This window comes from Hippopotamus amphibius, chromosome X (genome assembly GCF_030028045.1).
Source record: "Hippopotamus amphibius kiboko isolate mHipAmp2 chromosome X, mHipAmp2.hap2, whole genome shotgun sequence".
Taxonomy (NCBI): domain Eukaryota; kingdom Metazoa; phylum Chordata; class Mammalia; order Artiodactyla; family Hippopotamidae; genus Hippopotamus; species Hippopotamus amphibius.
In genome coordinates this window covers 18,766,063-18,789,865 of record NC_080203.1, presented here as the reverse complement: position 1 = coordinate 18,789,865, position 23,803 = coordinate 18,766,063, and the positions used below count along the sequence as shown (strand labels likewise).

At 39.9% G+C, this 23,803-nt stretch overlaps 1 protein-coding gene across 1 annotated transcript in view; it reads left to right on the top strand.

Annotated features, from left to right (window-relative positions):
- HPRT1 (hypoxanthine phosphoribosyltransferase 1) overlaps window positions 1-11,860 on the top strand; it is a 30,747-nt gene extending 18,887 nt beyond the window's left edge. The window contains exons 4-10 of the mRNA XM_057718972.1: window positions 375-444; window positions 2,554-2,684; window positions 4,435-4,452; window positions 6,865-6,947; window positions 10,338-10,384; window positions 10,539-10,615; window positions 11,141-11,860. Of these exons, the coding sequence (XP_057574955.1) occupies window positions 375-444; window positions 2,554-2,684; window positions 4,435-4,452; window positions 6,865-6,947; window positions 10,338-10,384; window positions 10,539-10,615; window positions 11,141-11,188 (474 nt within the window). The 3' untranslated portion in view covers window positions 11,189-11,860. The remainder of the gene's footprint in view (window positions 1-374; window positions 445-2,553; window positions 2,685-4,434; window positions 4,453-6,864; window positions 6,948-10,337; window positions 10,385-10,538; window positions 10,616-11,140) is intronic.
- Window positions 11,861-23,803: the final 11,943 nt, after the last annotated feature.

Genomic DNA, 23,803 nt, shown 5'->3' with positions numbered 1-23,803 from the left:
CCAGACACCTGTCATTCTAATAACTTTTTTCATGGTTCAGAAATTACTGAGACTGAAGATGGGCGGCTGCTATAATACTGCCCACTCAAAAATGGGTGTACCCCATTTTTAGGACTCTCCAAAGCATCAAATCAGTAATGACGAATCAGAACTTCTTCTTTTTTTTTTTTTTACTAATCTCTAGTTGAAAGTTTCCTAGTCATTCATTTCTAGAAACATAATTCTTACAATATGTATCATTTAGAATATCATAATGCTATGACATTAGATAGCTAACTTCTTAAATCTTCTAGTTCCCATTTGGTAATTTGAAATGTATGTGTATACATGGAAGGATATACATACATATTTATCTTTTTTTTTTTTTAAACTAGAATGACCAGTCAACAGGCGACATAAAAGTAATTGGTGGAGATGATCTCTCAACTTTAACTGGAAAGGTATGTATCTTGAAGAGGAAGAAAAGAACACTCCATACCGAGTCAATTAGTAACACTGTGCTTTCAATCCATCACCAAGAGGCAGTTTAGACAGTTATTTACGCACTCAAACAAGGGTTATTTAACCCTTGGAAACAATCTAAGTTAGATATCTTTCTCTAGGTCATATAGCAAAAAGAAGCAGCAGAATCCAACATTAAACATCAAGTCTGTGTTGCCAAGTACTGCCAGTATGCCTCTGTGGGGATCTAATTTGGGATCCTTTAAAAGAATATATGGGAGGAAAGACAGTCTTCTTTTTAAAAATAGACCACACATAATTTCTTAAAAGATAGAGAAACAGTATAATGTAGTGACTGGAAGTATGGGTTCTGGAGTCAGACAGCTTTGATTCAAAGCCTGGCTCAGTACTTCCTAACTATGTGATTTTGGGCAGGTTATTTAACCTCTCTGTCTCCCATATATAAGGTGGGATGATACTGGCAGCTACCTCAGAGAGTTAAGAGAATTGAGTGACATAATGCATATAGAGCTCTTACAACAGTTTCTGGTAGATAGAATACTTAGTACGTTCAAACATACTGTTATTTTAAGGAATTGTAAAAAGAGTTTTAAATACATCAACATTCTTCCAGCATAGACATTTGGCTGAGATAATAGAGCTGTTAAAATATTTGAATATTATTCTTCTGATATACTGAAATGATTTTTGAGTAACCAGGGAGAAATGATGGAATGCTATGTTTTTGTTTTTGTTTTTGTTTTCGGCTACCAGTCTTTTTTTTTTTTTTCTTATAGACACAGTGCCAAATATAAAGGCATAATCTCATAAAAGCTTCACAAGAATCCTTGTGAGGTAGATATTACCATCCCCATTTTACAGATCAGGAAACTAAGACTCAGCAAGGTTGAAGGACTTGTCCAAAGTCACACTGCCAGTTAAGTGGTAGAGCTTGAATTTAAATTCAGGTCTGTCTGGCTCCAAAGCTCTTTTCTTCCCCTGGTTTTTATTTTATTTATTTATTTTTTTGGCACACGGGCTTAGTTGCTCCATGGCATGTGGGATCTTCCTGGAGCAGGGATCGAACCCATGTCCTCTGCATTGGCAGGCGGATTCTTAACCACTGCGCCACCTAGGAAGCCCCTGGTTTTTAGATTTTAATGTTTATTGCTTCACTGAGTATCTGTAAGGCAACTTTAACATACAACACTTGTGTCAGATTCTGTGGTCCCATATCAGGGTCATGCCAAACTAATGTTGTCTTCCTCAACATCTTTTGAAAACTTCAAAGGGGAAATTATAATCTGTTGACTCTTTTCCCTTCCTGCCAGACCAGACCTATCCTCCTTCCCTTTCAGCGTGTTTTGCCCATATTTAGAAGTCATTTGAAACCCTTACTCCTATAATCAGTTTTTAGTGCTGGAAGGGACCTAGCCTTCAAAGCTTTCTGTGATTCCATTTGACCTTGCCTTTCCCACCTAATGGCTCTGTCCCACTACATAGCTCTGTGATCTTAAAAGGTCTCTGCTTCTAAAATAACTTTCTTTTCATGATACTCACAGTAATCACATTTATTGTGGAAAAAAATCAAGATGCAGAAGTTGGGTGAAGTTATTTCTTGATGGTGAGATTATGGGTTATTTAGACTTTCTATTTCAGTTTATCTCTGAGGGAAACTGTGTATGTGCAGATACATATATATATGAATAGTTTCCCCCTTTTTTCCAGTTATGGTTGAGAATATGGGCTTTGGACCCTGAAAACCCCTCTTCAAATCTATCCTCTACCACTTGACTATTTTTATGACTTTAGGCAAGTCATTTGACCTCTGAGCCTCATTTTTTTCATTTGTTAAGTAAAGATGTAGCTATTTGATGTAAAATAAGCTCTCAATAATGGTAGCAATTCTCATTCTTTCATTTTTTAAACAGTAGTGATATCATACTCTGGATACTACAATTTTGTGTGGCAAATATTTAATCTCTCTAGACTTTGATTTGTGTAAACTGTCTCATAGTACTAAAGTCTTTGATTGTGATTTAGACAAGGTTTTGCAGCTACTTAGTATTAGAGCCAAGACTAGAATCCAGTTTCTCTGTCTCATAATTTGAGGCTGTTTTCAAACTATAACTCCATCCCATGGTGCAAATTGCTGCATGGGTGAGCCAGAGTTACTGATGGGAAAATGTTATCCTTCAGATGTGCTAACTGGGTTAGACAAAATGCTGAGAAAGAACCACATGGTAGGTGGTTATTGCTTACAGTTGACCCTTGAACAGCCCAAGGGTTTGAACTGTGCGGGTCTACTTATATGCGAATTTTTTTCAATAAATCTGTACTACACTACTACACGATCTGTGGTTGGTTGAATCTGTGAATACGGAGGAACTGTGGACATGGATGGCAGGCTTTAACGTTATATGTGGATTTTCAACTGTGTGGAGGGTCGGTGTCCTTAGTCCTCTTGTTCAGGGGTCAGCTGTATATTCAATTTTCCTAAAGATTGAGTATCTTTTGAAAAGAGACAAATTAGTTGTGATATGAGGAAAGGAATAAATTGTATATGAACTATGGTAGTAATATAATGTATGTTGTAAAATACATGCAGTTATAAAATTATAGATTACATAAGGTGAGGTTTAAAAAAAGTTCTAATATTTCTTTCGTTCAACCCAGTGGATCTCGTGTGCCCACAGTCAGTCAAACTGACTTAGAAGAGTATATATATACAATAGCCAGGACATCGAAGCAACCTAAATGCCCATCAACAAATGAATGGATAAAGAAGATGTGGCATATATACACAATGGAATATTACTCAGCTATAAAAAGGGATGAGATGGAGCTATATGTAATGAGGTGGATAGAACTACAATCTGTCATACAGAGTGAAGTAAGTCAGAAAGAGAAGGACAAATATTGTATGCTAACTCACATATACGGAATCTAAAAATGGTACTGATGAACTCAGTGACAAGAACAAGGACGCAGATACAGAGAATGGACTGGAGAACTCGAGGTATGGGAGGGTATGGGAGGGGGCGGGGGGTGAAGGGGAAACTGAGACGAAGCGAGAGAGTAGCACAGACATATATATACTACCAACTGTAAAATAGATAGTCAGTGGGAAGTTGTTGTATAACAAAGGGAGTCCAACTCGAGGATGGAAGATGCCTTAGAGGACGGAGGCGGGGAGGGTAAAAAAAAAAAAAGAAGAAGAAGAGTATATAGAACATTAAAATTCTGATGCTGTAGGTATGTGACAGAGAAAGGAGAACTACAAATAAACACTATAACATGAATCTTCTCGTGACAGTGATTATAACCAGTGTGTGAAATGCTACCTCATTGCCAAGAATAGCTAGGGCTCTTCTCTACCTTGGAGGTAATTGTTAGACAGTATTTTCTCTAAGGGTTTTTCCAGCTATAAAATTCTGAGGTAGAAATTGAGATAAGGGTTTATGGTGGGAGGAAGCATTGGTATCTTTTTTTAGTTTAGTCCAAGAATATGAACATATCCAGAAAATGCGGATAAGTTTCAGCCCACTGAGAAAATGGGTTTTGAGTTGGATTCCGTATGGTAAGTTAAATGCATGATTTTGGAGTTATTGTACAAATTATAGTTTTTGAATGTTAGAGTTGGAATACAAATATTAGTTGATGTCCCTCATTTTCCACATGGGAAACCGAGGCCCAGAGAAATTTCGTGACTTGCCTAAGATTAGACCTCCGTTTAAGTAATGAAAACTCTTAAAAAATGAACATATGGGTCAAATTTTATTTTTAAAAATTCCATTGCAGTGAAAATTTTGTATTAAAGAGTTCCAAATCCCAACAGATGGCCCATTTGTTTAAATCAGGGTTTGATATAGTAAAGTAGCTTAAAACAAGAATTTGGATAAATCCTTAGAGTCTGTTATGATGTGACTTGAATTATAATTGGAAACACTGTCTGATTCATTGTACTGATTTTCGTTTCTCTTTTTCTTCCAGAATGTCTTGATTGTTGAAGTAAGTTTTACATACTTTTAGTATAGTGTTTATGATTTTCTAACTCAGTATGTACAGTCCTAAAGGTAACCCAGGGAAAGAAATTCCTTTTCATCAGTTTTAATGGTGGGCTTGTGTTTTAAGGGGGTGAGATTGTTTTTTTGTTTTTTTTTTTTTTGTAAGAAATATTTAGTAATTTATTTTTACTGGATAGTGGAAACATTTTGGTATATTTCTTACCCCTCTCTATTTGGCTTGAAATTTTTTGTTTCTTTTTTAAAAATTAATTAATTAATTAATTAATATTTTTGGTTGCGTTGGGTCCTCGTTGCTGCACACAGACTTTCTCTAGTTGCAGCGAGTGCGGGCTACTCTTCGTTGTGGTGGCTTCTCTTGTTGCAGAGCACAGGGTCTAGGCTCACGGGCTTCAGTAGTTGCTGCACTCGGGCTCAGTAGTTGTGGCGCATGGGCTTAGTTGCTCTCTGGCATGTGGGATCTTGTCCCCTGCATTAGCAGGTGGATTCTTAACCACTGCACCATCCAGGGAAGTCCTGCAATTTTTTGTTTCTTTTAAAGTTACATTTATCATTCCCATCCATGTTTTTTATGCTGCTATTGCATATATATAAACCATATACAAAATATATTTTTTGATAATTTATATAGTGCTACACCGTATATATTCTCTCTTGCAGCTTGTTATTCTCACTCAAAATTGGTTTTGAGGTTATTCACGTTGAAACATATAGAGTTAGTTGACCTTAAAATCCTTCACAGCATTGCAGTGTACAAATCAACCTATTTATTGCCCTACAAAGAGGGAGTTTACTTCTCATTTTTCCTGCTACAGTAGGGCTGCTAAGAGCATCCTTTTGCGATGTCCTGTGTGCATGCATGTGAGTTCCCTCTGGATACAGGCACTTAGGAGTGGAATGACTGGGTTGTAGAATTTGTACATTTTCGATTTTAGTCTTATTGCCAAATTACTCATCAAAGTACTTTATACTGCCACCAATGGAATGAGTTCTCACTCTTTTATGTAAAGTGGTGTAAGGCTTAAGAGCAACAGTAACCCCTAATTCATTTTTTGTTGTTGTCAAGGTTTTTAGAAACTTTAGCTTATAGATTAAAAAAATAAATAACACACTTTTCAAAGGGTTTGTGTACATGAGAATCTCTGGGAACTGGTTGCCTTTTTAAAGTGCAGATTCACTAATTCCACTTCAGATTGATTCATTTTGTCTGGGGTAATGCCACCTAACAAATTACCACAAACTGAGCAGCTTAAAACAACACACATTTATTATCTCAGTTTTCAGGGGTGAGGAGCCCGAGTACAGGGTAGCTGGGTCCTCTGCCCCAGGTCTCATGAGGCTGATTCAAGGCTGGGGCTCCTGTCTTACCTGTGGCTCATGGTACTCTTCCAAATTCATTCAGGTTGTTAGCAGAACTGAGTTCCTGTGGTTGTGGGACTGAGGGCCCCGTTTTCTTGCTATGCTGTCTTCATGTCCTAGCACATGGCCCTCTCACATGGCAGCCCACTTCTTCAAAACCAGTAGAATCTCTCTCCAGGCTGCTACAGCTAACTTGTATAACACAACCTATTGACGACTCCATCATTTCACAAGTCCCACTCACACTCAGGGAGTGGGGAATTATTCTGGGTGTGTACACTAGGGGGCGGGAGTCCTGGGGGCCACCAGAATTCTGTCTACCGAAGCCCAGAAATCTGCATTATTTACAAATCCCCAGCCCTGATGTTTCTGATGACTTACAGCCCCACTTTGTGAGTACTGCTTTATACCATCTGTAGAGAAGATTTTCACTGAAGAGCATTAGGGTTATGGTTTAAGAAATATTTTCCCAATTAGAGATGGGTTTGTTTTGAATAACGTCCTACTTTTGATTAAATAGCTAAGATTCACTTTCATGTAAAGTCATTCTATATGGTAAAAGCTTAATGCTTTGGATACTTTTAAGATGGTATAAAGCAGTGTTTCTCGGTGTGGTCTCTTAACCACCTGCATCTGAGAGCTGGAGGGAGAGCATCCTGATCTTGAGTTTATGGAAAAAATCTAATATCTTTTATAATGAAGGGCAGCAGCACAACTGTAATAAAATATGTGTGTGCAGACTTGCACATATGTATTTAAATTAGCTATCATTGACCTCTTGGTGCCTATAAAATCGAGCCCTGGGGACTGGCGTTCCTACTGCTTGCTGAGATCCTAAGATTTACAGGTTCCAGAATATCTCAGTATGAATTATGGAGAGAATCACTGTACTGAAAAAGAAAACAACAAAAGCAAAAACAAACAAAAAACCGGCATTATTCCAGTTATACATGGGATTTTGTTTTTTGTGTTTACGTAATGACTGAATTTAAAGCTATGATGGTTTTATTAACCATTTAAATGTCTTCTTTTTTTAAAGGATATAATTGACACTGGCAAAACAATGCAAACCTTGCTTTCCTTGGTCAAGCAGCATAATCCAAAGATGGTCAAGGTTGCAAGGTATGTGTATAACATTTTGACATAGGATACTTTCTTCATTTGAAACAAGATTAAGTAATTGCTTCTTTGTAAGGGTAAATTTTCTCAACTGTAGTTTTATCTTCAAAAAGTAATATAATCTCAAATAAGACTCAGTAAGTGTGCTTTGTAAATAGTTTGTCATGTGTTAAAGCCTTTCAGTGCAGTTACCTTGTTGCCCAATGTTATTAATACTTGGTTTTTCAACAATCTGATAATGATATCAACTTGTCCTGGGTATCAAGGCAGAGGATTTGGGGCCTCTTTGCAAAATTGAGACTAAGGATCCCAAAGACAGGTTAGGTGGTGGTAGGAAGGAGTAGGCCCCTGAAGATCCTGAGCTCTTGGAATTGAGTGATGTAGTGATCCTGTGTGCTACATCTTGTTTTGTAGCCACATTGAAAATGTATAATTCCTGCTTCCTTTCTTCTAAGCCAGCCTCACCTCCTGGTCCTGCCTATGCTGTTTGGCTTTTGCTTTATTAGTTCTACCTGTGTTTATCCCTAATTATAGTTTCACCCCCCAACAAGTCTGAGGTAGACTATTATTTCCACGTCACAGATGGGGACAGCAAGGCATAGGGAATTATGCAAAGGCCAGAGCTGGATCACTAAAGAGGTGAGATTTGAACCCAGGCAACCTGGCTCAGAGTTCATGCCTTACTATTTTTTTTGTCAGGTGACATCCCTCGGTGGTTTTTCTTTTCTTTTCTTTTCTTTTTTTTAACTTTTGACCAATCTGCAATTTTTATGTAGGAGTCAGATAGTAATCTAACTTTTTTTTTCCTAAATGATTAACTGGTTTTTATAAACCACTTTTAAAGGATGAAAGTGTTTGTTGACTGTCTTTGAATCAGAGTAAGCCTTCTCCTGAGTCATATGTCAGCAGTTTGTGCTTTGGGGCATTTCTGGTGCAAGTGTATCATCAGTGAGTTTTGACTTTAAATGGATTTGGGACAGGCATAATGAGACAGTAGAAGTGATGCATTCTAGGGCACTAAGCAGTTTCCTGTAAACCCATCAGTGCACTTGCTTATTTCTCTACATGCTTTTAGGGTTTTAAATGTCAACCTACTGTGGCATTTACTCCTCCAGATATTCTTTTGTGCCTCTTTCCTGAGCTGTGCTTTGAAACTGAGATAGACTGCCTCATGAGAGTGGTATTTCCTGTTGCTGGAGGTATGAAGTGTTCAAAGAACACCTAGGTCATTTCTTATTGATGGGGTTGGCCCGAGTCAGTTGTTTCTCAACCTTTTTTTCCTAATCTCTTAACTTGCCATTAAAATTTAATATCACAGATATATTGTGTATCTGTTTATGTAATATATGTGTATCTGTGACTTATACATAAAAAGAGTAAGTATAAAGCTTTTTCTTTTTATTCATTGCAGGGTTAAGAATGACTAGAAAGCTTCTTAACTTAAAAGTTAAATTAAAAATTAAAAGGCTATTAACTGACAGGCATGTCAAATGCTGCAACCACTTTGGAAAAGTTTGGCAGTTTCTTAAGAAGCTAAGTCTCTAACTACCATACAACTCCAGCAGCTGCACTCTGGGCACTTCTCCCAGAGAAATGAGAACTTACATCCACGCAAAAACCACTGTGTGAATGTTCACCGCAGCTTCGTTTGTAATATCCCCAAACTGGAAAGAACCAAAATGTCCTTTGGTAGGTGACTGGTTAAGCAAACTCTGGTCCACCCTACCATGGAATCCTCCTCAGCACTAAAAAGGAGCAAACTACTGATCCACACAAGACCTGAAGGAGCCTCAAGGGAACTATGCCCATAAAAGCCAATCTCAAAAGGGTACATACTGTGTGATCCCATTTACACAACCTGCTTAAAATGACAAAATGATAGAAATGGAGAACAGATTAATGGTTGCCAGGGGTAGGAGGTGGTGGGTGGTTGTGACTATAAATAAAGAGGTAGCAAGAGAAAGCCGAGTGTGATGGAAAGTTCCTTATCCTGATTGTGGTGGTGGTTACACGAATCCACACGTGTGATACAATTGTGTAGAATTACGCACATATAAATATGAGCATATAAAGCTGATGACATTTGGATAAAGGCAGTCCACCAGTGTCCTTGTCCTGGTTGTGGTAATCCACTACAGTTATGTGAAATGTTCATTGGAGGAAACCGGAGAAAGGGCACACGGGTGCTCCCTGTGCTGTTTTTTTTTTTTTTTGGCCACTTCCTATGAATCTGCGATTATTTCAGAGTAATTCAGATCTGTAGGAATATGAGGTGCTGAGTTCCCTGAATGTTTAGTACAGCTTGCACTGAGTTTAATGATACCTTTTCTGGATGGTCCCTGAATGAGTTCAGGTAGACAGAAGGGGTTCTGCTGTGATTGGTTTGTTATTTTCCTTCTAAATGGAAACTGAGTCCAAGCGTATCCTCTAATTACTGGAAGGAGAATCACGAGGGACTTGCCTAGACTGTGATCCCTTGGAGACTAAGGCTTAGGCCAGTGCTTCTCAACTTTGGCTGCACGTTGGAATCACCCGAGAGTTTAAAAAACAAAACACAACCTACATCTATGTCCCATCCCCAGCAATTGTGATGTAATTGGTGAACGGTAATGGTCTGGGTATCTGAGTTTTGTTATATACTTTTTAAGGTTCCCAGGTGATTCTGATGTGCAGGTGAGGTTGAGAATCACTCTAGCCCCTTTGCTATACTTATCTAGGAAGGTATGAAATGCTAAGTTTTATTGGGATTGCCCTCATCATATATAAAGGCTTTTAAAGCACCATTACAGGTTTTTAATGGCTGAAAAATTTTCAGCAGGCAGCACTTGGGTTATAAAATTAGCTTTTGTTAGAATTGACACATCCTACCTGCAGTTTCTGCTCTCAGAAATAAATACTGGCTCCTTTAACATGCCAGTTATTTTTTTAGGCTAATGTTCTTCTTTGTAAGCCACTTACTAAAAACCTTGAAAGGTGGTGCTCACCTCTCCCACACCCACTTGTGACTTAGGGAGTGTTTTCCAGGGAATTTGGACTGAAAGCCTTTATTTATCTTGTCATCTTTGCTCATTGGCATTCCCCACCCATGCATCCTCCCACATAGCTGCCCTTCGATGGGCCCGTGGGTAGTCAGGGGGAGCTCTCAGAACAGTCCATTGTGTTCCAGATGGAGATCAGTCAAGGGCCTCCCCTGTAGTGTGAACTCATTGCTGCCCCTGCCCAGGGAGCCCTGTGATTCAGCTCTCTCCATTTCATAGTCTTTCTTTGGGTTTGTTAAAATTGACTATAGTATGCTAAATTGCAGATGAAACCATGTTGCAGAACATGAATATTCTCTTTTGTAATGCCCTGCAGTGTCTCCATGTGTCACATGTCACATTTTATAATTAACAGCTTGCTGGTGAAAAGGACCCCTCGAAGTGTTGGATATAGACCAGACTGTAAGTGAGTTACTTTTTGTCAATCATTTAACTATCTTTAACCCAAACAAGTTTTATATGAAATGGTTTAGAGTTATTTTAGAGAATGTTTGCACGTATTAGATTTGAAAGTGATGTTTTCTGTATCTAAATGATGAATTATGATTCTTTTTAGTTGTTGGATTTGAAATTCCAGACAAGTTTGTTGTAGGATATGCCCTTGACTATAATGAATACTTCAGGGATTTGAATGTAAGTAATGCTTCTTTTCCTTACTCTCATTTTTCAGAACCCATATAAAAATTTACGAAAGGGAAGAATTGTTTTCTCTTTCCAGCACCTCATAATTTGAACAGACTGGTGGTTCCCATCAGTCACATAAAGCTGTAGTCAAGTACAGATGTCCTTAGAGCTGGAACTTGGCCAGGCTAGGGTGACACTTTTTGCTGGCTAAACAGAAGAGCTTTAATATATAGTAACTGTCCCATTATTATTTCAGATGATAAATGTGGTCATAAGTAAGAAAGAAATGAACTAGTTTAAGTCTTTGAATTCACTCTCCTTCAAATACCCACCTCCTCCTCTGGAGGCAGGAGTCCCGAGAATGTGTTTGTGAACATGGGTAAGGACGATGAGGAAGGCTGCACAAACCTCTGTTTGTTTCGTAAAAACCTCTGCAGCATAATACTGTTCACAGAAGACATGCCAAATGCTGTTGTTGCCTTTCACTTCAGATTCTACTTTTCTAATGTGAATTTCTGGATTTTTATTTTATAGCATGTTTGTGTCATTAGTGAAACTGGAAAAGCAAAATACAAAGCCTAAGATGAGAGTTGAAGTTGAGCTTGGAAACATCTGGAGTCTCATTGAAATCACCAGTAAAATTATCAGATGTTCTAGTTCTGTGGCCAGCTGCTTAGTAGAGCTTATTGCATGTATCTTCTAAGAATTTTATCTGTTTTGTATTTTAGAAAGGTCAGTTGCTGCATTCCCGAACTCTTTATTTGCACTATGAGCCTATAGACTATCAGTTCCCTTTGGGTGGATTGTTGTTTGACTTGTGAATGAAAAATCTCTTAAACCACACCACTATTGAATGAAAATATTGAAATTGTATCTGTAAGAAACATTTAAAGAGAAGAGTATATTAGTTTTTTAATTGGTATTTTAATTTTTATATATTCAGGAAAGAACAGAAGGGATTGAATATTGTTATTATACCACTGTGTGTTTAGAAAAGTAAGAATCAGTCAGTTTCACATCAGTGACAGCATTTAGAGGTATCGTTATGTTGGATAAACCGTACGTACATCCTGGAATTACTTTAGTAGGTTTCAGTAGTAGTAACTGTGTTTTTCTGCTTGTTCAGATTATTTCTGGTGGATCTTTGTCAACAGTTCCTTTTAAATACAGGTCAGTAGGTTCCAAAAACCTACCACTTTTTGAATTCTTCAATGTAAAAAATCCTTAAAATAAAGGCTGTCTCTTTAAAAGAAACTATGCATACCTGTCATTTCTCTACAGATTAACCTACTGTAGTTTTCTGTTGGTTACCTTTTCCTTGTCTGTTAAATTTTAGTAGCTAGTTTAATTGTAATCTTTACCAGGCACAGCAAATAATGATTATCTGGTAGAATGGGTTGGTGAAGCTACTGAGATTCTTACCTACTTCAGAGATCTTAGATTTTGGACAGGTGGTATATAGTTTATTACATTTTCCTTTGCCAAAAGAACATGGCTCTCTCTTGGAATTCTGTTAAATTGTTTCAATCACAACCTGCACTTCAACAGTTTTTCAGACATACACTTTTCCCTTCCTTGGGTAGAGAATACTGTCTTGACAACATAACCTTCTGCTTTCTGGGAGGAGGAGGAGGAAGAAAAGTTTTAAGCCAAAACTCTTCATTGCTTCTCTGTGCAGGTGAGGTATGAACTAGCAACCTTGCAGGCCATCCAGCTATATTTATGCCTTAAAAAGTTTGCTGTAATTCCCAGCAGCAAAATAAGGAACTTTAAATGATACTAAATAATAATTTGCTATAGTCCTAGAACTTCCTAGTTTACAAAATGTTTTCACTTTTGTGATTTCATTTGATCTTCACGACCTGCGAGGCTGAGATGGGTATCACCCCATGTGAGTATAGCATCCAGGGTAACTCCCGATTCCTCTCCTCAACACGCCATCTCACCCAGGCCTCCGGGCCACCCCACTCACCACTGCACCCTGCCTTCCACCATGGACCCTTCTCTTTTCAGTGGCACTTACCACCGTCTCTCAGGTCGAACCATATGAAATTACCATTTTTTTTTAGGTCGGAATAGTTGGCTGTTGGCAGTTTTGAGTGGCCAATAATTTATATTTGTATTTGTTGCTCACTGTTTGTCTCTTCCTTTCATGTCTTCTAGAATGGAAACTCCATATAAGGAGGGCAAGAATTTTTTCATTTTATTGAAGGATAGAGGGAAGGGAGGAGGGGCAGGATAAAGAGAGGAGATTAAGAGGGTCAAACCGCTATGTATAAAATAAAGGAGGGCAAGAATTTTTATCTGTCTTGTTCACTGAGGTCTACCTAGTGCCTCAAAGATAGTAGCAGCTCAGATGATTGTTGTTTGAATGAATGAAGGAATGAATGAATGAATAGCTAAGAGTTCTGGGTTAGACTGTCCAGACTGTTGCTAATTAGCTATGTGACACCGAGTTACTTAATTTTGGAACCTGTTTTCTCAACTGATGAATGGGGATAATGCTGTCTCCTTCACAGGCTTACTGTAAGGATTCGTTAGACGAGATAGTACAGGTGAAACAGAACAGCGGCCTGGGGCATAGCAAGTGCTCAATAAACATGGGTTGCTGTTGAGAAAAATGAGTGTTTCGAGAAGATAGGAGCATGGCTAGTAAGTGGCGGGGATTCAACCGAGATCTGTCTGATTATTGGTACAATATCATGAAGAAGCTGAACTGTTTCCCCTTCTGATTTGTGCAAACTCTTTAGTTTGTGGGTATATTTTAGCTGGTTGGCAAACCCAGCAAGAAACCCAGGTAACAGCCAGGAAAGAAAGGCCTCCTGAAGCTCACACACTTCTCATAAGAATATTCCTCAGACTTGACTTAACCTGCTTTTGGAACATACAGTTCTAACAATTTTATTTCTTTATCCAATTTTCAACAGATCAGATATAGTCTGTTTATAAGCTAGGGGAGGGAAGATACTGACAGGAATAGCAGTAATTTGTAGGAAAACAGTCTGTCAAGGTAGAGGGAAAGTATCTGAAAGAAAAAAGCTACAGCCTTCTGGGGCTGTGCGGTCATTGAGGATTTGGAGCAAACGGTTATAAATGTCACACCTCAGGGCTGCTCTTTCATTACAACCCCTTACAATAAGGGATATTCATAAGGAAAGGAAAATGAAATTTCATTTGCTTGATTTTAGGAGCTAGGGCAACATGGACTCTGTTTTAGAAGTATTGCCGTCCAGGGGAATGTTGGTGCTGAAAGAAGAAGAAAACCTTAGCAACCTGGAAAATTCATGTGTCAAACCCTTCGTATGTTCCCATATTGTGAATGCTTAGCATATTGTATGTATTATGCCTGTAAATATAGGTAGGTCCCCATTTTAATTCCATGTATAAAAGATTTATAGCTAAAACCTGGGCTATTGCCTGAATTCTTTAGCTTGGTAAGTTAATCCATTAATGTCCTTCCCTGCATGTGAGATCCTAGAAATACACTGAGCATCCACTATGTGCTAGGTACTGGGGAAGATGGTCAAGGGTCCTGGTTTCATGAAGATTTCATTCTAGTTGGGGAAAGGGACAGTAAACAAAATAATTGCCAATAGTGGCAGGTTGTGAAGGACCTAAAACAGCAACGTGCTGGGGACTGCAGGACGAAGGGTGGGCCCCATATGTTAGATAAGGTGGTTAGGGAAAGTCATGGTTGAGTTGTGACTGAATGGAAGAGAAACCAGCCACATGAAGCACTGGAGTATAAAGTTCTCACAGTAGGAACAGCAAATGCAAAAGGTGCTGAGATGGTGACAAGCCATCTGAAGTGTTGGAAGAAGAGAAGGAAGGCCAGAGTGTTTGCAAGCAAGGAGAGGAGCAGGCCCTGAGATTGGAGAGGAAGGCCAGGGCCAAACCATGGACCACCCGGTAGGCTGTGACCAGGAGGGTGGATTTTCTGCATTCCACAGAGGGAAGGCACTTCAGAGTTTTAAAGTAGAGAGTGATAAGATTTTATTTGCGTTTTTAAAGGCACAAGAACCTCTAAGAGCAGTTCCGAAAGTAGGTGCAGAGGAGTCAGGAATAAAACTGGCAAAGCCAGTAGTACCTACTATTTAATAGGTTTAATATGTGTCAGATGCTGTGCTACGTGCTTTATATACATTATTTATTTTCATCTATTCTAAGCACATTTCACAAAAGAGACTATCTCAGAGGTTCAGTTGCCAAATTCATGGAGGGAAAGCTGCCGTGGACAAATTGGCCATCATTTCTTCCCTGGATTATGGCAGTAGCTTCCAATTCCATCTCCAGCTTCCATTCTTGTCCCCCGTCCCCCTGACTGACACACACACACAGTCTCAACACAACAACCTAAGTGATCCTGATTAAAATATTAGATTGAGTCACTCTTGGGCTCAAATCCTTCCTGTGGCTCCCGGTTTCCAGTTTCCGAGTAAAAGCCAAACTCATACAAGGGTGGATAATCTACTCTTCCCCACCTCGCTGCTCCAGGCACTCTGGCTGCATCACAGCATCCTTCGCCAGAGTGCTCGGACCCCGCCGCCAGCTGCCTCTGCGCTCGCCCCGTCCGGTCAGCCCCTGCACTGCAGTTTGGGTCATCTTTTTTTCATTCTTGCTTTTTTTCTTCTTTTCTTTTTTTGGATGATGATCTTTTAAAAAATATAAATCAGATTACAGTTGACCCTTGAATAACATGATGTTATTCACGGGCCACTTATACACAGATGTATTGAATATTACAATAAATACCTACAGCGCTACAGCTCCACCGTGGGTTGAATCTGCGCACGTGGAACTGACAAATTCTCAGATTTTTGACAACTCGGAGGGTCAGCGCCCCTAACCTCCCTGTTGTTCAAGGGTCAACTGTACATCACTTGCCTCCTTAACACTTGAAAACTCAAGCTATCCACAGGCCTGCAAGCCCACGTGTAAACTAGCCTCTGCCTGCTGGTCTAACTTCATTTATCCTCTGCCGCCTGGCTCACTTCACTTCACTTCACTCTGCTGTTCCTTCCGCCTATCACTCTGTTCCCCCCAGATCTGTCTGGCTCACGTATCACCTGGGTGAACATTTTCCTGGTCTCTGGAATAGCCTCAAAGTCACTCTCCATTACATTACCTCTGTTTTAGTGTCCTCGTGGTCCTTAGCTCTGTCAAGCGGTCAGGCAGTCCCTGAATGGCAACTACTGCCACAGCTGCTAGTTTGGACTTGCCAGTCTGCCATCGATTCAGGTGGGGAGGAAACAGCTCAAGGCAGATGCTGAGAGTTTATTACTTAGCAGCGTTGGCAAGATCATCATGATGTCAGCTTCCTGCATCCCCAATCCCACAGGATGATACCAAACCAGGGAGGACAGATGACACACGTGGTGCATTGCCCTGTTGCGGAGGAGTTGGCTGCATACTCCAACTAAATGATTGTATAGCCTGCAGCTGTACCCTCAGTGGGCAGCAAGGTTGGAAGCCCCACACCCTTCGGAAACCAAGGAGGCGGATCAGAAACTGCCTCATGGCAGCCCTTGCAAGATCGGGAGGTGAGTGACCAATGGCCTCCAGACAGCTCCTCACATGGCTTGTTTGTCATGTTCCTGGGAGGGTCACAGGGCATTTGTCTCAGACTTGGGTCAGACTGCAGTTGACTTTGTCCACATGGTCTATGTGGAAACGTCCAGGGCAGAGCTGTTCCCTTAAAAGCTCCTGCCAAATGGAGCTTTTCCTTTATTTCTCTACTTATGGGCTGTCTTCCCTAGTAGACCATCAGCTCCATCAGGGCAGGACTTTGACAGTCTTGTTCAATGCTGTATCCCAGACACCTACAAGAGTGCCTGGCAAATGATAGTGCCTGATAAATATTTGTTGAATAAATGATAGAAAGTTAAAAAGCAAATAAAATATTTTAAAATTGTATCTGAATTACCTAGAATAAGAAGCAAAACACTTTTCAGGTTGAGCAAAACAACCCCCCCCCCAAAGCTCTATTTATTATTAATCATTAACTGAATCATCACCATATGCAATGGAACCATACTAAGCACTTTTGAATCCTTATGATAACCCCTATGAGGTAGGATGGATTTTTGTAATCATCCCAATTTTACATATGAAGAAATGCAAGCCCAGAGAGGTGGCATAATTTGCCCAGGATCACACAGCTAGAAATGGCAGATGAGGATTTTGAACCCCGGCAATCTTATTCCAGAACCTGGCTTTTAGTTTATTGGCACTTAACCTTGGAGCCCACCTCTTATGTGGAAACTAATGCACTGATAGCATAGAGGAAAATATTAAGCTCATTGAAGGTAATAATTCCAAATGACTTGTACATTAAAGAGCTTTCTTTGAAGTCATGGCTGATCTTTAAGAATGTAAACTGACTTCCTCTGGCACTGGGAAGCATTTTCAAAGATTATTACAGAGTTCCTCTAATGTGATCTTCAAACTTTTCTGCTAGCTTATTTTATGATCCCGTGGGCAGCTTCAGACAAAATAACTTTCTGGCATGAAGGGTTGTGTGTGCTCTTTGCCATTTTTAAATGTGAATTTTATAGATACTTCAAACCACTTGAAAGAGTAATGATTTTTTAATGGTTTTTCATTATTATTTGTAACTTCAAGCATTACTGATAAAAACTGCCAAATTAAGTTTCAAGTTTTCTCTTTGTACAGCGTGAATGTACTTCATAATGAGCTTCCCCATTATGATTCATGACTGAAGTGACTTTCAAACTTGGTAGCTTTTCAGTACAGCTTCTTTTCCTAATGTTTTTTTCTTTTCCTTTCATTATGACAGTATTTGAGAGCTTTGAACATAAATCACAGGTTCATTTATATTGCACATGTTTTCCCTGGAACATTTGTCATGCATTTTCCCATTAGCCCCCCCCTCCTTTTCAAGCACTTTCCTATTTTCTGGCACCATGGGACATTGCAGGTTCACCTTGTGTTTTCCTTGCCCTGGTCTGGAACCAGCCATTACTTCAAGGAGCCCTGGGTCCTTTATTGGACAGTGGTATTAGAAACCAAGATCTAAGTGCTAGGTGTGCTTATGACTATTGGGGTGTCCTTGCTTCTAGGTCCTCCCAGTGGACAGAACTAGGAAATATAAGCATGCATACTAACCCATGTACACACATCTATATTTACTTCTATATCTGGGCTAGACTGAATCCTGTGGTGTGGATAAAAGTGGAGACATCGGTATGTTTATTTCCACATGTCTATTGTCTCCACTCTTATCCACACCACAGGATTCATTCTAGCCTTCCCCTTTTCCTTATTCTTAAACTTTCTTTTACAGTGAGAATGTGGCTAGATTCACTAGTTTGTTTGACCCTAGTATCATAAAGTAGTTACATATGCCTGTAACAGATTTATTAACTAGAGTCCAGTATTTGTGGACAGATCTTTGTCATAAGCCTTACCGTATCCAATCAAAATGCTATTTTCCAAAATTACTTTGTGTTATTTGCCTGTAATGCAATTTGATTCATTTGTTAGTGTTTATATTTCATGTAGGTCCCTGGCTTTCATATCCTAGTTGTAATTACTTATTATGGCGAAACATAATACAAGTCAGCTATACAAGAAGATCTGCTCTGCTTGGAGAGATATTGTTCCCTCCTCATTCCCAGTGTCCTGTCCCCATTACCCCTACTTTTCACTGCTTTTCCCTCCCACCTTGTGAGGGTCATCCTCCTTGTTGTTATGGCAGTTAGATCTTTACTGAGCACTTACTACGTGTAGGCACTCTGCAAGCATTGTTTCATTCCTGTTCACGACTCCTTGAGGTAAGAGGTACTAATATTCCCCCCCTCCTTTTCTTAGATGAGGGAGCTGAGCCCCCAGAGAGTGGAAGAAACTTGTCCAAAGTGACATATCTGGAACATAACTAGTACTCAAACTGGGATCGTGTGTTTAAACCACTCCTTTCTGAAAATTGTCTGGTCCCTCCTCAGTCTGGGTCTTCCTGAAGCTCAGCATTTCCAAAGTCACCTTTCTGGAGACATTTTGTTAACGGTTATGACCCTTGCTCTAGTTGGTCAGGTGTGGTTGAACAAGGTCCACAAGGGGCCACCTGGCCTTTGGTTGAAACTTGGAGGAAGATGCTGCCTTCAGTTGAATCTGCCCTCCCCATTTTCAAAATGTGTTTACATATGTTACTTGTAAATTTGGAGACATAACAATTTCTCTAAAAGGTCACTGAGCCTTTGTAGCAAACAATTGTCTGGGGTCACATAGGTTAAAGGAGCAACCACATTCGGCACTGTTGCTGTTCAACTCAGTACATTATTATGTACTGTGTCTCAGGCTCTGTGCAAGGTGCTTCAGGGATAGAGATGAATGCAAATTGTCCCTGCCCTTGAGGGGCTTAAAGTCTAGTAGGGGCGAGGGGTCAAGTATACAAGTGATTCTAATGCAACGCAAGTCTTCATTCAGTGCTGGAAGAGGGGGACACACCTAAAGCAACGGAAATTCAAAGAGGAGACTCAGCACAGGGAGGGGGAGGCAGGGGGCACTCTGGGAGAAGCTTCAGGGAGAAGTGATATTTGAAATGGGACTTGGGAGAATGAGAAACCTTTGGACAGGTAGATATAGAGGGAAGAAGGCTAGGGGAAAGGGTTGCAGCCAAAAGGTCTGCTTGGGCAAAGGCATAGGGAAAAAAAATTGCAGAAGAGTGTGGGAAATGGTGAGTAGTCTACTTTGGTTGCAGCAGAGAGGAGGTAGAGGGGAGTAGCAAGAAAGGAAGCCAGACAGGTAGACTGGAGTCATCTTAATGGCCTTTGTATCAATTACGATGTTCTAGGCTTCCAGCCATATTGCCCAGATCAAACTGGCTTAAACAATAAGATTTATTGGCTACATAACTGGGAAGTCCAGAGGTAGCTCAGGCCTGACCAGTTTGACCCACTGCTCCACTAGGATGCCAAGGACCCACGTGATTTCCATCACTCTAGTCTGCTGTCCGTAGCGCCAGCTTCATCCTAAGTCTGGGGCTTCTTGTGGCCAGGAGAGGGGCTGCCGATAGTCATCTGAGTGCAGGCTTCCTCAAGAAAGGCTTTCTGTGTCAACTCTCTTAAAAGTGGTGAAAAGTCTCTCAAGTCTCACTAGCCAGAATAGGCTCAAATATCCCATTTCTTAACCAGTCACTGGAAATTGGGGGTGGGATTGCCTTTTGCCCAATCAAGCCCACTTTTAGAGCTAAGATTACAGTTCATTTCCCTTGGAACATGTTCAACAAGATCAGGATTCAATGAAGAAGGAAGAAGTGGGAAATTGGTACAGGGGCGGCAACCAATAATCACCTCGGTGGTCTCAAGTGCCAAGAAAGTGGAGTATTGTGCTTATTAAGTGAAAAATTGGAGAACGTAGAAAACTTTCTAGGTTCAATAAACCAAAAATATTCCTGTTTCATTGAATCTAAAATGCTATCAATTGTCCGTCTGCAGGATAAGCAACCTGGTTTCTTTAACAAATAAGTTGCAAGGGAAAAAGGAAGGAGAAACCTATGAATAAAGAGAGTTAAAGAAATATCAATCAGGGACTTTCCTGGCAGTCCAGTGGTTAGGACTTGGCACTTTCACTGCTGAGAGCTTGGGTTCAATCACTGGTGGGGAAACGTAGATCCTGCAAGCCACGCAGTGCAGCAACCCCCCCCGCAAAAAAGACTTAAAACTTCTGTTAAAAAATATATACATATCAATCAATAGTGATGTATGGACCTCATTTGGATACCAATTCAAATAAATAAACTTCAAAATACACATACATTTGTAACACTTATGAGACAATTGGAAATTTGAACAGACTTGAATATACGTTGTTATTAAGGAATTGTGGTTTTTAAAATACGGAATAATCTATTGTGTTATGTTTTTAAAAGAGTACTGTCTTTTAGAAATACATACTCAATCATTTACGGATGAAAATGGCATGACGTCTGGGATTTGTTTCAAAATAATACCAGAGTGGGGGGAAATAGGTGGGAGTATGGTGGCAAGATTGGCCACGACCCACTGGAGGTGGGTGATGGGTCTGTGTGGAGTTCATGGTACTATTGTACCTTTTTATATGTTTGAAGTTTTCCATAATAAAAAGTTTTTTTTTTAAGAAAGGAAGAAAAACAAGAAATCAGGATAAGCCTAATTGAGAAGGTGACATTTGCTGTGGAATGCTCAGCAGGCACAGGGCCCCTGCCACCATCTGGCATTAAAAGTACTAATAACAAATTGTTTAGAGGCTGTTGTGATAAGTTAAAGATGGCCAAAAATTCTTTTCTAGTCCTCCCATGGAGAACATTCCCCTCCCCTTGAATCTGGGCTGGCCTTAGAGACTTGCTTGAGCAATAGATTACAGCAGAGGTGACATTCCAGACTTCTAGACTAAGTCATAAGAAGTGTTATAGCTTTGTTTGGCTTGCTTGGAACACTGAAAGTCCTGAGCTGCCCTAGGAGAAGTCTGACTACCCAGAGTCAGTCATTCAGGAGGCTAGGCTCCAGGAAACAGTCCCAGATGAACCCAGCCTCCTACCCATCCATCCCCGCCAAGGCGCTAGACTTGTGTGGAGCCCACGTGGACCTTCCAGCCCAGCCTATCCACTCTGTGAAATAAAGAATCTCCTAGCTGAATCCTGCCTGAATTCCTGACCCATAGAATCATGAGACATAATTAAATGCTTGATGCTTTAAGTCATTAACTTTATTTATTTATTTATTTATTTATTTATTTATTTATTTATTTATTTATTTGCTGTATTGGGTCTTCACTGCTGCACGTGGGCTTTCTCTAGTTGTGGTGAGCTGGGGCCACTCTTCGTTGCAGTGCATGGTCTTCTCATTGTGGTGGCTTCTCTTGTCGCGGAGCATGGACTCTAGGCACGTGGGCTTCAGTAGTTGCAGCACAAGGGCTCAGTAGTTGTGGCTTGCAGGCTCTAGAGCGCAGGCTCAGTAGTTGTGGCACATGGGCTTAGTTGCTCAGCGGCATGTGGGATCTTCCTGGAGCAGGGATCAAACCCATGTCCCCTGCATTGGCAGGCGGATTCTTAACCACTGTACCACCAGGGAAGTGCCTAAGTCATTAAGTTTTAAGATAGTTTTTCAGGCAGCAAGAGTTGGCCAGAATAGAGCTATATACATATGTGACAAGCTATTTAAGCAAGAAAATAATAAATACAAAAGTCAGGATAGTGTTTCTTGGGTGGGTGGAGGGGGGAGATGCAGGTAGGAAGAGGTAGGGGGATGGGGTATGACATAAGGATGGACACAGGTGGATTCAAAGGGTATCCACAGGGCCTAGTTCTGAGACTGGGTATTGTAGTGGGTTCTCAAGTGTGCATTTTAATTTTATATGCACATTACACACATAATATTGTAGGTACTGAATATTACATGATAAAAGACTTTTGTAAAAGGTCTCAAGCAAGAATGGGAAGATACTAAAATTTGTTAAACCTGAATGGTGGGTTCATGGGCATCTGCATTATGATTCTCTATACTTTACATTTGAAATATCTTACACTAATAATATTTTGAACTTAAATAATGCGGTTTCTACAAGGAAAAAAACATACATAATATGTACATAAGTGTAGAGAAAGACGCATGAAAAGATGAGTTCCCCAAGTTTTAATGATTATTACCTCAGGGAAGTTCTTGCACTTCTTTTTTATTGTGGTGATACATACACAACATAAAATGTACCATGTTAACCATTTTTAAGTGTAGAATTCAGTGGCATAAAGCACATTCACATCACTGTGCAACCATCACCATTATCCATCTCCAGAACTTTTTCATCTTCCAAAACCGAAACTCTGTACCCATTAAACAACAATTTCCCAGTCTCGCCTCCCCCCAGCCCCTGGCAGCCAGCATTCTACTTTCTGTCTCTATGAAGTTGACTCCTCTAGATACCTCATATAAGTGGAATCATACAATATTTGACCTTTTGTGGCTTATTTCTGTTAGCATAATGTCTACAAGGTTCATCCATGTAGCATGTGTCAGAATTTCCTTTGTAAGGCTGAAAAATATTCCATGGCATGTATATATAACCTTTTGTTTACCCATTCATCCATTGATGGACATTTGGTGTCATGGACTGAATTGTGTTCCCCTCAAAATTCATAACCCCTAATGTGACTGTATTTGAGATAGGACTTGGAAGAGGTAATGAAGTTAATGAAGGAGCCCTGGTCCAAGATACCGAGAATGTGCAAAAAGGCTACGTGAGGACACAGCAAGAAGGCAGCCGTCCATACTCCAAGGAGAGCGGTCTCAGGAGAGCCAGCCCTGCGGGCAGCTTGATCTTAGACTTCCAGCCTCCAAAACTGAGAAAATGAATTTCTGTTATTTAAGTCACCCAGTCTGTAATATTTTGTTATGACAGACCTAGCAAATTAATACACTTGGGTTTGCTTTTACCTTTTGGCTATTGTGAATAAGGCTGCTATGAACACGGGTATACAAATATCTGTTTGTGTCTGCTTTCAGTTCTTTGGGGTATATGTTCAGAATTGGAATTGCTGTTTACTAAATATTCTGTTAACTTTTTTGGAGGAACTGCCATACTGCTCTACACAGTGACTCCACCATTTTACATTCCCACCAACAATGCACAAGGGTTCCAATCTTTCCATATCCTCACCGACACTTATTGTCTGTTTTCTTGATAATGGCCATCGTCATGGGTATGAAGTAGCATCACATTGTGGTTTTGATTTCCATGTCCCTAATGATTAGTGATGTTGAGCATCTTTTCATCTACTTTTTAGCTATTTGTATATCTTCTTTGGATAAATGCCTATTCAAGTTCTTTGCCCATTTTTAAATCAGCTTGTTTGGCTTTTGAACTTTTTTTCTTTTTACATTTTATGGAATAATGTATAATTACTTAATTATTAATTACATGCTTTTTTGTTATTTAAGCTCTAGTTAATTATTAATTACATGGGGTTTTTTTTTGTTTTTTTCTAGCTCTTTATTTAGCTCTTTATTTATAACTGCTTTACACTGTTGTGCCAGTTTCTGCTGTACAACAAAGTGAATCAGCTGTATGTATACATATATCCCCATATCCCCTCCCTCCTGAGACTCCCTCCCACCCTCCCTATCCCAGCCCTCTAAGTCATCACCCATCACTGAGTTGATCTCCCTGTGTTATGCAGCAGCTTCCCACTAGCTATCTATTTTACAT